The sequence below is a fragment of the Salvelinus alpinus genome, chromosome 11 (genome assembly GCF_045679555.1).
Source record: "Salvelinus alpinus chromosome 11, SLU_Salpinus.1, whole genome shotgun sequence".
In the NCBI taxonomy this organism is placed as follows: domain Eukaryota; kingdom Metazoa; phylum Chordata; class Actinopteri; order Salmoniformes; family Salmonidae; genus Salvelinus; species Salvelinus alpinus.
In genome coordinates, this window is record NC_092096.1 from 22,732,293 (window position 1) to 22,747,959 (window position 15,667).

The 15,667-nt window shown below is 46.6% G+C and overlaps 1 protein-coding gene across 2 annotated transcripts in view; it reads left to right on the forward strand.

Moving 5' to 3' along the window:
• Positions 1-15,667, forward strand: part of ube2h (ubiquitin-conjugating enzyme E2H (UBC8 homolog, yeast)) — a 34,131-nt gene that overhangs the window by 6,777 nt on the left and 11,687 nt on the right. For both annotated transcript variants that reach the window (XM_071332128.1, XM_071332129.1), the window contains exon 2: positions 15,147-15,223. In XM_071332128.1, coding sequence (XP_071188229.1) covers positions 15,147-15,223 — 77 coding nt within the window. The remainder of the gene's footprint in view (positions 1-15,146; positions 15,224-15,667) is intronic.

Below are 15,667 nucleotides of genomic sequence, written 5' to 3' on the forward strand. Positions count from 1 at the left end.
GGTTCTATAGCAGGAGCCCAGACCTGAGTGACGGGTTGTGTTTTCCAGGGTCTTGGATCAGGGCATCTGTGACAGTGGGAGATTTGAGGCCCTCTGTAATCCCACAGCGCTAACTGTAAAGGCTTCCTGCACGCATGGCTGAGTCGTCTCAGAAGAACAGATGGACTCCAGTTCCTGTCTTTGTCTCCCAACATTTGCTGCTGTTGCTGCTGCTGTTGCTGCTGCGTGTACATGGCTTGTCCTGTCCAATGGTTTGAAACACTAGGTTACATGTTAATCATTCTCTGGAATAGCAATGTTACCTTATTACAGCGTGCTCCATAGCCCATCAGCTGGTTAAATAGAAGTGGAATGAGAGTGAAGTTAATCTGTACAGTAATCAGTCCTATCAACACTTCCCTGGACTGTATCTGGTGATGGGGAGCTCTCTCTGTGGCTCTCCCTGGATCAGCTTACTAAAAGCAGCCCCTGTCGTGTGTGTTTTTGTGCAATGATTAATTTCTCTCCCTTTCCAGCTCCCCGACAAAGGCTGCTGCTAGCTACAGCCGTATCCACCCCACAACAAGCTGCCAAAGACGTCTTCTCTCTGTCCACATCTCCTTTATTCTTAGCTACAGTGAGCAGCACTCTTTAAGCAATCGCCTAGCGTTTTGTTTTTCTCAGCCCTCTCCATTCAAAGTAATGCAATCACAAGCCTGCCTGCATATGGATGGATGCCTGGTTTGGTTGTTTGATCGTACGTGGCGCAATGCTCTGTAAATAGATAGTTCATCTAGTGAGGGGGAGAGTGGCGTGGAGTGCTCACTCAGGGAGGGAGTCATTATTACTGCAGTGGGGGGGATTTCACACCAGAGAGGAGACAAAGAGAGAGAGCTAGGCCCTGGAAAGTGCCTGTAGTGTAGCTCACTGATCTAGCTAGCTCTCTCTGTTCCCAGACATGATCCTGTGCTGTGGTAAACATGTTGCGTTGTTGCAGAAGGTAGGTCCCTAAATGGCAGGTAATCCAAAGAAAGAAGACTAGTAGATTGTTGCAGATAGAAATGACATGAGCTGACATGATTCCTTATTCTACATGTCAAAGTGGCATGTTTGTTCTACGTAACATATTTCTATCTGAATGTTCCACAATGCTGTGCGTGCCCCAGGACTGTTCTGTTAGTCAGTGTTGTTTCTGGGTCACACAGGTTTAGCCTTTAGTGGTTTTGTAATGTAGCTCTGTCACAGACAGCCCCACCCCAAGGGGTAGATGTACCACCAGGGACAGGGAGGTACTATCAAGGCCTCTATCACCAGGCTGGGTGTGTCTCTCTAGGCCTGGCTGCTAGAGAGTGCCTGGGAAAGGCTGGATCAATTGGTCTAGCAGTCTCAAATCATATACGCTATATAATTTCATCCAATAAAATCTGATGTATCACGATTCTATATCACGATTCAATACTGCAATTTAGTGATTAATGTTCCAAACACATTGCTTACCATAGTAGGCTATGTCTGCTGCAGAGGTTCAAGAGAGAACCATGAGATATTTGATTACAAATATATGTATATTGCTGATAACATGTTGCCATTTGGGCCTCTGGAGCAAAAGTAGGGGGATCCACTTCTCCTTAATTACTCCATGTTGTTTTTTAACCATATCCAGACGTGTGACCCGTCCAAAGTAGAGTCTGTGACCATGTACCATAGTAGAGTCGGTGACCAGTACACCTCCAACACTTACCATAGTAGAGTCTGTGACCAGTACATCTCCAGCACGTACCATAGTAGAGTGTGACCAGTACATCTCCAGCACGTACCATAGTAGAGTCTGTGACCAGTACATCTCCAGCACGTACCATAGTAGAGTCTGTGACCAGTACATCTCCAGCACGTACCATAGTAGAGTCGGAGACCAGTACATCTCCAGCACGTACCATAGTAGAGTCTGTGACCAGTACATCTCCAGCACGTACCATAGTAGAGTCTGTGACCAGTACATCTCCAGCACGTACCATAGTAGAGTCTGTGACCAGTACATCTCCAGCACGTAGCATAGTAGAGTCTGTGACCAGTACATCTCCAGCACGTACCATAGTAGAGTCGGTGACCAGTACATCTCCAGCACGTACCATAGTAGAGTCTGTGACCAGTACATCTCCAGCACGTACCATAGTAGAGTCTGTGACCAGTACATCTCCAGCACGTACCATAGTAGAGTCTGTGACCAGTACATCTCCAGCACGTACCATAGTAGAGTCTGTGACCAGTACATCTCCAGCACGTACCATAGTAGAGTCTGTGACCAGTACATCTCCAGCACGTACCATAGTAGAGTCTGTGACCAGTACATCTCCAGCACGTACCATAGTAGAGTCTGTGACCAGTACATCTCCAGCACGTACCATAGTAGAGTCTGTGACCAGTACATCTCCAGCACGTACCATAGTAGAGTCTGTGACCAGTACATCTCCAGCACGTACCATAGTAGAGTCTGTGACCAGTACATCTCCAGCACGTACCATAGTAGAGTCTGTGACCAGTACATCTCCAGCACGTACCATAGTAGAGTCTGTGACCAGTACATCTCCAGCACGTACCATAGTAGAGTCTGTGACCAGTACATCTCCAGCACGTACCATAGTAGAGTCTGTGACCAGTACATCTCCAGCACGTACCATAGTAGAGTCTGCGACCAGTACATCTCCAGCACGTAGCATGGCGTACATGCCTCAGTGGGGAAATGCAGTTGGTTATAGATGAGATTTAAATAGAATTGGAATGCCTGAAGCTAGATGACAAGTTAGTAAGATTGCTGTGTATTGTACAGTTAGTCTCAGGGTACAGAATTAAATAGACCATATTATGTTTCTCTGTCCCAGTGTCTTGAAGATGAGCTCTGTGATATCCACTTCTTTTGAGATGCAAGGACCAGTGGAAGTAGGGAAATCAGTCCCTTAAATGTTGTTGAGCTTAACTTGTTGACTTCTATAGGTCACTGGTGCTGGAGAAAGCTAAATGGGCCTATACGTTACTGTAGGTCGCCATATTCAATTCACATCAAAGCTAAGGAAGGAAGTTCACTGCCAGTCTTGGATGGAAACGTATACACTACCATTCAAAAGTTGGGTCACTTAGAAATGTCCTTGTTTTTGAAAGAAAATCACTTTTTTTTGTCCATTTAAAATAACATCAAATTGATCAGAAATACAGTGTAGACAATGTTAATGTAAAAACGGAAGATCTCGTACAGCGCTGTGTACTACTCCCTTCACAGAACAGCGCATCCCGCAGTCTCCTCTTCACTGTTGACGTTGAGACTGGTGTTTTGCGGGTACTATTTAATGAAGCTGCCAGTTGAGGACTTGTGAGGCGTCTGTTTCTCAAACTAGACACTAAATGTACTTGTCCTCTTTCTCAGTTGTGCACCGGGGCCACCCACTCCTTTCTATTCTGGTTAGAGCCAGTTTGCGCTGCTCTGTGAAGGGAGTAGTACACAGCGTTGTACCAGATCTTCAGTGTCTTGGCAATTTCTCGCATGGAATAGCCTTAATTTCCCAGAACAAGAATAGACTGACGAGTTTCAGAAGAAAGTTTTTTGTTTCTGGCCATTTTGAGCCTGTAATCGAGCCCACAAATGCTGATGCTCCAGATACTCAACTAGTCTAAAGATGGCCAGTATTATTGCTTCTTTAATCAGAACAACAGTTTTCAGCTATGCTAACATAATTGCAGAAGGGTTTTCTGATGATCAATTAGCCTTTTAAAATGATAAACTTGGATTAGCTAACACAACGTGCCATTGGAACACAGGAGTGATGGTTGCTGATAATGGTCCTCTTTACGCCTGTGTAGATATTCCATAAAAAGTCAGCCGTTTCCAGCTACAATAGTCATTTACACCATTAACATTGTCTACACTGTATTTCTGATCAATTTGATGTTATTTTAATGGACAAAACATTTGCTTTTCAAAAACAAGGACATTTCTAAGTGACCCCAAACTTTTGAACAGTAGTGTATATTTGGGATTTGTACAAGAAAAATCTAAGTGTGCCTGACCATCTGGTCATGTAAAACCCCCTGTACTGTAGAGAAATGCCGTCATACCCTGTCCTTCAGATGAATAGACATGTTTCTCCTCAGTCTTTCCCGTTTATTTGACTCCGGTGTTGGTTTTAGACTGTTTCCTTTTGGATTAGATTTTGCTGCTCCTTTTCAATACTGAATTGGGAGGAAATGGAGAACAACTAAGTGGCAACTTGGTTTATTCTAGGCCAAAAGCTATACGATCATCGAAGTTACAATTTAGGCTTGGGGTTACTGAATGGGTGGTGGGAAGCCCCAGGCTGCGTCCCAAATCTCACTCTATTCCCTACGTAGTGCACTACTTTTAAAACTAGCCCCATGGGATGCAGCTCTAGTCTAAGAGACTGGAGTTGTCCTGCACAACAGGGCTCCAGTTGAGAAGCCCCAGAGCAGTGTTGGAGGAGTGTTGGGACAGTGAGTAAAAGTCGACACAAAACCCTTCCCTGAGGCGAGGGCAGGAAAGGGAAGTGGGAACAGCTGGTGAAAGGCTGCAGCAGTCTCACTCCCTCCTACCGTGGCACCCCACCTGCATTCACTTATCACTGCAGACCAGGGAGTGGAGGAGGGAGGACGACAACACCTAGCACTTCAATGATATGGCCTTTTCACAACCTGATTTCCAAGTTTGTTACATTGACATTGCTTAGGCTAATTGCTTTGCTGCTCTTAAAGCAAAAGCCTAATAGCCTGTCTCAGTAACTGGTCTTTAACTTTCACGTTTTTTGCGATTCATTCAAGACAGCCTGTCTTAAAAAATATATATATTTCACCATTATTTAACCAGGTAGGCTAGTTGAGAACAAGTTCTCATTTGTAACTGCGACCTGGCCAAGATAAAGCAAAGCAGTTCGACACATACAACAACACAGAGTTACACATGGAATAAACAAACTTAGTCAATAATACAGTAGAAAAGTCTATATACAGTGTGTGCGAAGGAGGTAGGATAAGGGAGGTAAGGCAATAAATAGGCCATGGTGGCGAAGTAATTACAATATAGCAATTAAACACTGGAATGGTAGATGTGCAGAAGATGAATGTGCAAGTAGAGATAATGGGGTGCAAAGGAGCAAGATAGATAGATGAATACAGTATGGGGATGAGGTAGTTGGATGGGCTATGCACAGGTGCAGTGATCTGTGAGCTGCTCTGACAACTGGTACTTAAAGCTAGTGAGGGAGATATGAGTCTCCAGCTTCAGTGATTTTTGCAGTTCATTCCAGTCATTGGCAGCAGAGAACTGGAAGGAAAGGTGGCCAAAGGAAGACTTGGCTTTGGGGATGAACAGTGAGATATACCTGCTGGAGCGCGTGCTACGGGTGGGTGCTGCTATGGTGACCAGTGAGCTGAGATAAGGCGGGGCTTTACCTAGCAGAGACTTGTAGATAACCTGGAGCCAGTGGGTCTCTAAGTGTTGATGAAAGTAAAATGGCTGACTTGGTGGCTCCTCAGGAGTTTGGCTATGCTACCACCCTTGAAGCCTGTGAAGGCACAAGGCCTATATACTCCAGAGGCTGCTAGCTCTGTGAACCCAGCTCTGTCAGTGCAGGCTAATGCTTGGCTAACTCTCCAGCTAACAGCTGCAGTCATGTCCGTGATTCAATAAGGAGTTAATGAGCAATAAGGGCGGATGAAGTGATAGATCAGGGCGGGGGGAGAGAGGAGCAGGTCACTGGAGTTTCCTGCTGGTGTACTATGGGGAGTTTTAGTTTGGCGGCGAGCAGATTTAATCACGCTCGGAACGGCCCTACTTTTCCTCGTCTTGCCGTGGCCTCGGTCGAGGACTGTTGCCATGCCATACTGGTAGTCTGTGTTGTGTTTTGTGTTCCTAGACTCAGTGTAGTGAGGTCACTCACAGTAATCCTGCTTGGCATTGGCACATGGCAACACTTTCTTTCTGTCTTTCTCTCTCTCTATAATGCCCTATGTCAGAGAGTGGACCTGTCATGTGAGAAAGGACAGCATTGTTGCTGGCTTATTTTTGTGTAGTTCAGCACTCTGTGTCCTAATATTGGCTCTTCTTTTTTGAACTTGCGTCTTTCTCTAGTTCTTTCTCTCTCCGTCTTCCTCCTCACCCTTAAGGACTTCTTTGTTTCCTGCCTTTCATCTGCAAGGCCTTTGATTGCACATTGGGGCCCAGAGAGAGAGGGGGTGTGTACGTGCCTGTGTTCAGAAGCACTATTCACCAGTGAACATTGGTGAAAGGTGCCGGTGCACATCTGAGAAGGGCATCTGAGTTCACCCTTTCAAATAGTCATTTGCTCTATCCTGCCTGGAGTGCAAGATGGGAAGGGTTTGCTGTTTTGGGTCTATTCTCTTGGTCCTTTAAGCCAGGCAAGCTCAATCAAGCACAAATAATGTAGGTAATCCATGTAGGCAGGTAATCAGGGGGTAATTAATGAGCTGACCATTGCATGGGTAGTTGGTAAATATTTGTCCTGCCGCACATGGCCGGTGTAAAGTGGTACAGTGTTCCAAATGGCACCCTATTCCCTACATAGTGCACTACTTTTTACCAGAGCTCTACTGGAGCCCTATTCCCTACATAGTGCACTACCTTTCACCAGAGCCCTGCTGGAGCCCTGGCATTAATGGAGGGAGGAGTATGCTGCCTGCCAGCCCTTGGCCTCTGCTCTGCTCTCTCAGCACCTTTATGGTTCATCATCATCCTCTTCTCACTCACACACTGTGACATCACTGTAGCCATCGGCCTTGCAGTGTGCTGTGATGTCATTTGGATTTGTTATGATCACCAGATCTGCCGTGAGGCTAGGTCAGCATTCACCAGGATGATCTCGCTCTCTCTCTGTCTCTCTGTCTGTCTTTCTCTTTTCTTTTTTTTTTTCTTCTTTTTTTTTTTATAAATATCTTGGCTCTGCAAGAATTTGGAAGAGGGCCTGATACACTCCACAGCATGGGACAGCCATCTTTCTTTTGTCTGTTTATGTTGGTGGGAGTTCGATCAGGAGATGTTTTTGTCTGGTCTGCATTCCTCTTGAAGAGAGCTGACTTCACTTCACCTCAGTGTTCAGCCAATGTCGTGTCAGGTCTCTGAATAACTTTCCCATTACTTTGCTTTCTAAAGTGGGAAAATGTTTGAGTGGTTACACCACGTTACAGCACATAGCCATTTATGATAATTATCGTGTTTGTTTTCAGTCTTTTTGCTCCGGGGATATTTTTACTCCGGGTGAGTCAGAGAGGGACGATAGTATTGGTCAGAATGGCCTGAGGGGCTAGGCCCTTAGGCAAGATGTGATGTCTAGACCAGACCAAACCAGTGTTGGTGAGTGTCCAAACAGAATACATTAAAAAACATGTCTGTTGTCTCACAGGGAAGCCGATTGATTGGGCCCCTGAGGTATTAGATTATGTGTGTGCGTAATGGGATATTGACCTAATGGCCCTCTGCAGATTATGATTAAATCTATGCAGATCCCAGGTGGGGGGATGGAGGGGTGCCTAGTGACGAGATGGGAGAAAACAGGAGGGATGAAAGGAAGGATAGGGTGAGTTAGCAACTGCTTCTCCTGTGTCACCATCATGACATATGTCAAACTGGAGTTAGTGGAAGTTCGTATGGAATTGTTAGTAAATTGCAGTAGGGCTTGAGAGGCAAGGTAAACCTGCTCATCTCCCTCTGTTTTAGTAGCTGTCAGGCTGTATAGCCAACTGTCTTCTGCTGCATCAGTCAGTGTAACAGTTGGAGTTTAGGCAGGTTAGTAGCCCAACACCCTCTTAACACCTGAGCTGCCCTCACATCACTGTGTGTGTGGAGTTGACAATGACATGGTTTTATTTTCTGGCCAGGAAGAATGAGTGAATAAACTGCTACACAGCTTCCTGGGCTGTCTCAATATAAAAAAAACAGTGGGATCTGACTGTAAAACTGTTACTAAATCATGACGGACGGTGAGACCCTTGAATCCATCGGCGGACGGGTTCGTTCACAGGCCACTGGGTATGGAGGCAGAGAGAGAGTGTGTGTTTCTTGCTGTGTGAATGTATTTTTAGTTTTTGTGTATGCAGGTTTCGTGTGTTTTGTGTTCATGTCGTGTGTGTTTTGTGTTCATGTCGTGTGTGTGTGACCAGACAAAGACAGTAGGTCCTCTGCCACGTGTGATTGGGCCAGGCAGGGCTGGTGTTGGCAGGCCGACTCTGCTCTGTAGGAGATGTAGCTCTATCACCTGTTTAGTGGCCGTGCTCAATATGCCCAGTGTCAGTTAGTCTGTGAGGCGTCTGCTGGTCACTACTGCTGACTCAACCCCATTTAATAACCCTAACCCCCTTCTCCTCCTCACTACCCTTCAACACGTCCCTTTCCCATCCTCAAGGGGAACTTTTGTCTCCTAGTAAACACTAGTAATTCCCTACTGGTAGATTCCCCTGACATGAAGGCTGGATTAACATGGAGATAAAGACAAAGAGTAGGCCTGAGCTTTCTGATAAAACAACCATATTGATCCCTTGTCTTGAATTGTGTTCAGACAGACTCCTATAGACAGGTACAGCACATGAAGGGTTTGTTTTGTCAATAGTGGCTACTCATAAGTGTGTACATTGTGTCCTCGTTAAAGGATAAGTACTAGGCTGACATGCTGATCAGACCGCACACGCGCCATCACTCGCATGTTGATTTTGTCCCCCCCACACCAGACGCGATCAGGACACGCAGGTTGAAATATCAATACTCTGAATCAACGATATTCATTTGGGGACAGGTCGAAAAGCATTAAACATTTATGGTAAGTTAGCTAGCTAGCTTGCTGTTGTCCTGGGATATAAACATTGGGCTGTTATTTTACAGTTAAATTTGACAGTTAAAAGGGTCAACAGAGTCCGTTTCTAGTAATCTCTCGTCCTTCAAGCGTCTTTGGACTTGATATGACGGTTGGCAACCACCTTTAATGTGCATTACCACTACCGACTGGAGTGTGAACTTCAGTTCGTCTTTCCATCACCCGGCCTCTCCACTGGTGCAGTGGTCTAAAGCACTGCATCACAGTGCTAGCTGTGCCATTAGAGATTCTGGGTTTGAGTCCAGGCACTGTTGCAGCCGGCCGCGACCGGGAGACCCATTGTGAGGCGCACAATTGGCACAGCGTCCGGTTTAGGGGAAGGTTTGGCCGGCAGGTATGTCCTTGTCCCATCGCGCACTAGCAACTCCTGTGGCGGGACGGGTGTAGTGCATGCTGACACGGTCGCCAGGTGTACGGTGTTTCCTCCTACACACTGGTGCGGCTGGCTTCCAGGTTAAGTGGGCATTGGGTCATGAAGCAGTGCGGCTTGGTTGTGTTTCGGAGGACGCACGGCTCTCGACCTTCAACTCTCCCGAGTCGTCCGTACGGGAGTTGCAGCGATGAGACAAGACTGTAACTACCAATTGGATACCACAACATTGGAGAGATAAAGGGATAAAATATATATTTTTATTCTTTCAATCACCAACGTGGGTATATGCTCCTAATAACCAATGAGATGGCACGTGGGTATATGCTCCTAAACAAAACAACGAGAGGCGGGACTTGCAGCGAGTCAAGCGTCACAAATGAAACCAAGTTCTAATTTAGCGCCTGGCTACGCAGATGCGCATGAGCAGTGTGGCTGCAATGATTGAGTAACATGTATGTGAAGATGTATTTTGTGACGCAAGCGGTGTGGTCAGCGTGTTAGCTGTATTGCTGGCTGGCTACTGTTTCCTTTAACTTCATCAAATCAACTGATGTCTGTGTTGTATTAGACTGTCAAAGCCTTGTTTTGAAATTGTGTCATCCAAAATGGCTATCGGTTGCTACCCAACACACTACAGTACTTCCTTTCTGAGAGCAACACTTCTTGTGACATGTCGGGACTCACTCAATCTGCCCTTGCATGTTCCGCAGAGCTTAAAATAACCTTCAGTTTGATTTAACCCTTTGGGGGTGGGTCACTACTCCACTAATGGGATCCCAGCCTACTCTGTCAGGATCCACAGCCAGCTGCTGCTGTGAGTCAGAACATGATGGCTCTCTGTTTGAATCACTCTCTCTTTTTTTCTCCCTCTTCCTTTCTCTTTTGCTGCTTTTCTCTTCTCTAGCCCCCTTGCTCTCTTCTCTAGCTCTCTTCTCTAGCTCTCTTCTCTAGCTCTCTTCTCTAGCTCTCTTCTCTAGCCCCCTTGCTCTCTTCTCTAGCCCCCTTGCTCTCTTCTCTAGCCCCCTTGCTCTCTTCTCTAGCCCCCTTGCTCTCTTCTCTAGCTCTCTTCTCTAGCCCCCTTGCTCTCTTCTCTAGCCCCCTTGCTCTCTTCTCTAGCCCCCTTGCTCTCTTCTCTAGACCCCCCGCGCTCTCTTCTCTAGACCCCTTGCGCGCTCTCTTCTCTAGCCCGCCCCCGCTCTCGCTTCTCTAGCCCCCCCGCTCTCTTCTCTAGCCCCCTTGCGCGCTCTCTTCTCTAGCCCGCCCCCGCTCTCGCTTCTCTAGCCCCCCCGCTCTCTTCTCTAGCATTCTCCCCCCCTCAGCCAGCAGTGGGTAATCTCTCTGTGATGAATCTAGCTCAAATGTACTAGAGTGGGATGTAGACTAAAATCTCTGGATGATGTGAGATGGGATAACATGACCCCATACTGTACTGAGTGGCAACGGGAGATGGGGGATAACATGACCCCATACTGTACTGAGTGGTAACGGGAGATGGGGGATAACATGACACTGTACTGAGTGGTAACGGGAGATGGGGGATAACATGACCCCGTACTGTACTGAGTGGTAACGGGAGATGGGGGATAACATGACCCCATACTGTACTGAGTGGTAACGGGAGATGGGGGATAACATGACCCCATACTGTACTGAGTGGTAACGGGAGATGGGGGATAACATGACCCCATACTGTACTGAGTGGTAACGGGAGATGGGGGATAACATGACCCCATACTGTACTGAGTGGTAACGGGAGATGGGGGATAACATGACCCCGTACTGTACTGAGTGGTAACGGGAGATGGGGGATAACATGACCCCGTACTGTACTGAGTGGTAACGGGAGATGGGGGATAACATGACCCCGTACTGTACTGAGTGGTAACGGGAGATGGGGGATAACATGACCCCATACTGTACTGAGTGGTAACGGGAGATGGGGGATAACATGACACTGTACTGAGTGGTAACGGGAGATGGGGGATAACATGACACTGTACTGAGTGGTAACGGGAGATGGGGGATAACATGACCCCGTACTGTACTGAGTGGTAACGGGAGATGGGGGATAACATGACCCCGTACTGTACTGAGTGGTAACGGGAGATGGGGGATAACATGACCCCATACTGTACTGAGTGGTAACGGGAGATGGGGGATAACATGACCCCATACTGTACTGAGTGGTAACGGGAGATGGGGGATAACATGACCCCATACTGTACTGAGTGGTAACGGGAGATGGGGGATAACATGACCCCATACTGTACTGAGTGGTAACGGGAGATGGGGGATAACATGACCCCATACTGTACTGAGTGGTAACGGGAGATGGGGGATAACATGACCCCATACTGTACTGAGTGGTAACGGGAGATGGGGGATAACATGACCCCATACTGTACTGAGTGGTAACGGGAGATGGGGGATAACATGACCCCATACTGTACTGAGTGGTAACGGGAGATGGGGGATAACATGACCCCATACTGTACTGAGTGGTAACGGGAGATGGGGGATAACATGACCCCATACTGTACTGAGTGGTAACGGGAGATGGGGGATAACATGACCCCATACTGTACTGAGTGGTAACGGGAGATGGGGGATAACATGACCCCATACTGTACTGAGTGGTAACGGGAGATGGGGGATAACATGACCCCATACTGTACTGAGTGGTAACGGGAGATGGGAGATAACATGACCCCATACTGTACTGAGTGATAACGGGAGATGGGAGATAACATGACCCCATACTGTACTGAGTGATAACGGGAGATGGGGGATAACATGACCCCATACTGTACTGAGTGGTAACGGGAGATGGGGGATAACATGACCCCATACTGTACTGAGTGGTAACGGGAGATGGGGGATAACATGACCCCATACTGTACTGAGTGATAACGGGAGATGGGGGATAACATGACCCCATACTGTACTGAGTGATAACGGGAGATGGGGGATAACATGACCCCATACTGTACTGAGTGGTAACGGGAGATGGGGGATAACATGACCCCATACTGTACTGAGTGGTAACGGGAGATGGGGGATAACATGACCCCATACTGTACTGAGTGGTAACGGGAGATGGGGGATAACATGACCCCATACTGTACTGAGTGGTAACGGGAGATGGGGGATAACATGACCCCATACTGTACTGAGTGGTAACGGGAGATGGGGGATAACATGACCCCATACTGTACTGAGTGGTAACGGGAGATGGGAGATAACATGACCCCGTACTGTACTGAGTGGTAACGGGAGATGGGGGATAACATGACCCCGTACTGTACTGAGTGGTAACGGGAGATGGGGGATAACATGACCCCGTACTGTACTGAGTGGTAACGGGAGATGGGGGATAACATGACCCCATACTGTACTGAGTGGTAACGGGAGATGGGGGATAACATGACCCCATACTGTACTGAGTGGTAACGGGAGATGGGGGATAACATGACCCCATACTGTACTGAGTGGTAACGGGAGATGGGGGATAACATGACCCCATACTGTACTGAGTGGTAACGGGAGATGGGGGATAACATGACCCCATACTGTACTGAGTGGTAACGGGAGATGGGGGATAACATGACCCCGTACTGTACTGAGTGGTAACGGGAGATGGGGGATAACATGACCCCATACTGTACTGAGTGGTAACGGGAGATGGGGGATATCCTTTTCTTAACCAGTTGTGCTAAGGGGTAGGGGGCACCCTATTCCCTACATAGTACACTACTTTTGACCAAGTAGTGCACTATATATGGAATAGGGTGCCATTTGGGAAGAAATCCTCAGTGATTACTGTAATTAACTTGGTGTATCTGGAGTCGTGGGCATTAAATGGCCAGAAGAGGAGAGATCCACCTGAAGACTGGCAGATTATCCAACGTCTCTTTGGAATAGAATTTAAATGGGTATGTCACACTCCAGATGAGGGAGTCAAACACATGAAAAACACAAGCCTAGTCCCAGATCTGTATGTGCCACTCTTGATTCAGCCGCCAGCTCTGACTATTGTAAAACATGTCATGTATGGCAGGACAACAATAGCACCAGGACTGTTGGCTAAAGATACAGATTATGGACCAGGCTAGAGATTGGCAAATCTCATAATCCCTTTAGATAACCGGTAAAAGACAACACCACACAAAGCAACAGAACACCAGTTGTTGGAAGCATTTGATTCTCACTCTCTATTGAAACGTGTTGTAGATCTGCAGAGCTTGACTTATGGGGCAGCAGGAAGCCTAGTGGTTAGAGTGTTGGGCCAGTAAACGAAAGTTTGCTAGATCAAATCCCCAAGCTGACAAGGTAAAAATCTGTCGTTCTGTCCCTGAACAAGGCATTTAACCAACTGTTCCTAGGCTGTCATTGTCAATTAGAATTTGTTCTTAACTGACTTGCCTAGTTAAAGGTTAAAAAAATATGTGTGTGTGTGTATATGTGCTGTAAACTGCTCCTAGCCCCCAGATGAGAACAGTAGCAGTGTGGTAAAAGGCCAGGTTGACAACAGTAGCGGTGTGGTAAAAGGCCAGGTTGACAACAGTAGCGGCGTGGTAAAAGGCCAGGTTGACAACAGTAGCGGCGTGGTAAAAGGCCAGGTTGACAACAGTAGCGGCGTGGTAAAAGCAGCTCTCTCTGGGTCTTACTGTCTTCCTGTCTGTACTATATCATGTTGACTAGTGAGGGGGGGTGTGTGTTTTGAAAACTGTAGTCTGATTTGATGGCCCTGGTGGTTGGGCTCTCTTTCCTGGAGAATGGTGACACTAGAGATAACAACAGAAATAAGAGGGCTATTAGATAATAGTGGTTTGAGTGGATGGATCAGCAGAGGTGTGTGGGTGGCATGTCGCGCACGTGTGGATATGAAGGAAACGTAATAATCCAGCTAATTGTTGACGTTGATTTCATAGACGTACTGACAGAACAGAGGGTAGTCGAGGAAAGCCTCAGTGGATTTTGTTCCCTTTGATTGGTTATCATTACCTCTTACAAGCTATTCTCTTCTCATTGAGCGGGAGAGACGGAGAGAGGTCGGATAGACCAGTTAGCTGACAACGATGCACATGCTTAAATGGGGGGGAAGGCTGTGTTATGGTTTTGGATGGCCAAATAGCTAGCTACAATGACAAGCTACCATGTGGAGAATCGTAGGTGGCTCGTTTCAGCTAGTTCCATCTTGTTCTTGATACCATGTCTTGTATTGAGGTGTTTTGACTGTCACCTCTATGCTAATTTGGCAAAAATTCGCTAGCTAGCAAACCAACTGTAACAAAGTGTTTGAGACAAGTGCTCATTTTGCAAATGTATTTGTTTTCAATAAACAATGGAGACTAAATATTTGTATTTTATTTAACCTTTATTTAACTAGGTAAGTCAGTTAAGAACAAATTCTTATTTACAATGACGGCCTACCGGAGAATAGTGGGTTAACTGCCTTGTTCAGGGGCAGATTTTTACCTTGTCAGCTCAGGAATTCGATCCAGCAACCTTTCGGTTACTGGCCCAACGCTCCAACCACTAGGCTACCTGCCTCCCCAAATATAAACATAGTTTACATGTTGTCAACAATCTAAGCCAACCCGTCAGTTTTGGTCCATAGTTGCGCACGTGTCGGTTTTGTTGCTAAACGACCAACCCGTTTATAGTGTTCTCTCCTCCACTCCATTGTGAGGAAGCTTGTGGTGACATTCCACAGAGAAAGCGTTTCCTCATCAGCAGGCGCATTATCATATTAATGAGGTCAAACATTTCTGTGACCCAAAACAAAGAGAAATGAGAGATTTGTATTATTTATTTAGCTGCAGCCACCTCCGCTAGCGTTTCAGGTTGTTTTGTAATTCAAATCCAGTGTGTCCAATATCCATTATCCTTAACCTCCTTCAACACAGCATCGAGAGCAAGCACGAAGTCACGATCCTCAGCGGACTCAATGAATTTGTAGTGAAGTTTTATGGACAACAAGGAAGTAAGTGTCTTTTATGTTATGGAAATGTTTCTGTCCTATTTACCTATCAACTGCCTTCTGTTCAAGATGCCATTTTGAAGTCCCGCCCCTAATCAAATAACTAAAGACATTCTCCATTGTTAAAGTGATCTCCTAGTTCATTACAAAATTAATCCCGGACTAAACCACTGAGGTCTGAAAGCATCTGACAAACATTGACTTTGAAATGAAGAACCACTAATTATCACAGGTTTCAAGTATTTGTTCATATGTCATGAATCACTATCATGTCTGAAGTTTACTCATGAGAGAACCACAACAGAGAGTCAGTTATGAAGGTCCTGTTGGACTGAAGCCCTCAGGTCAGCTACCACAGGAATGTCTCCTGCTCTGAATGCTGAGTGAAGTTCCAGGGCAGGGTGTAAAAGGGATTGGAACGTGGCCTGTACAGAAGGTGTAGGTGGA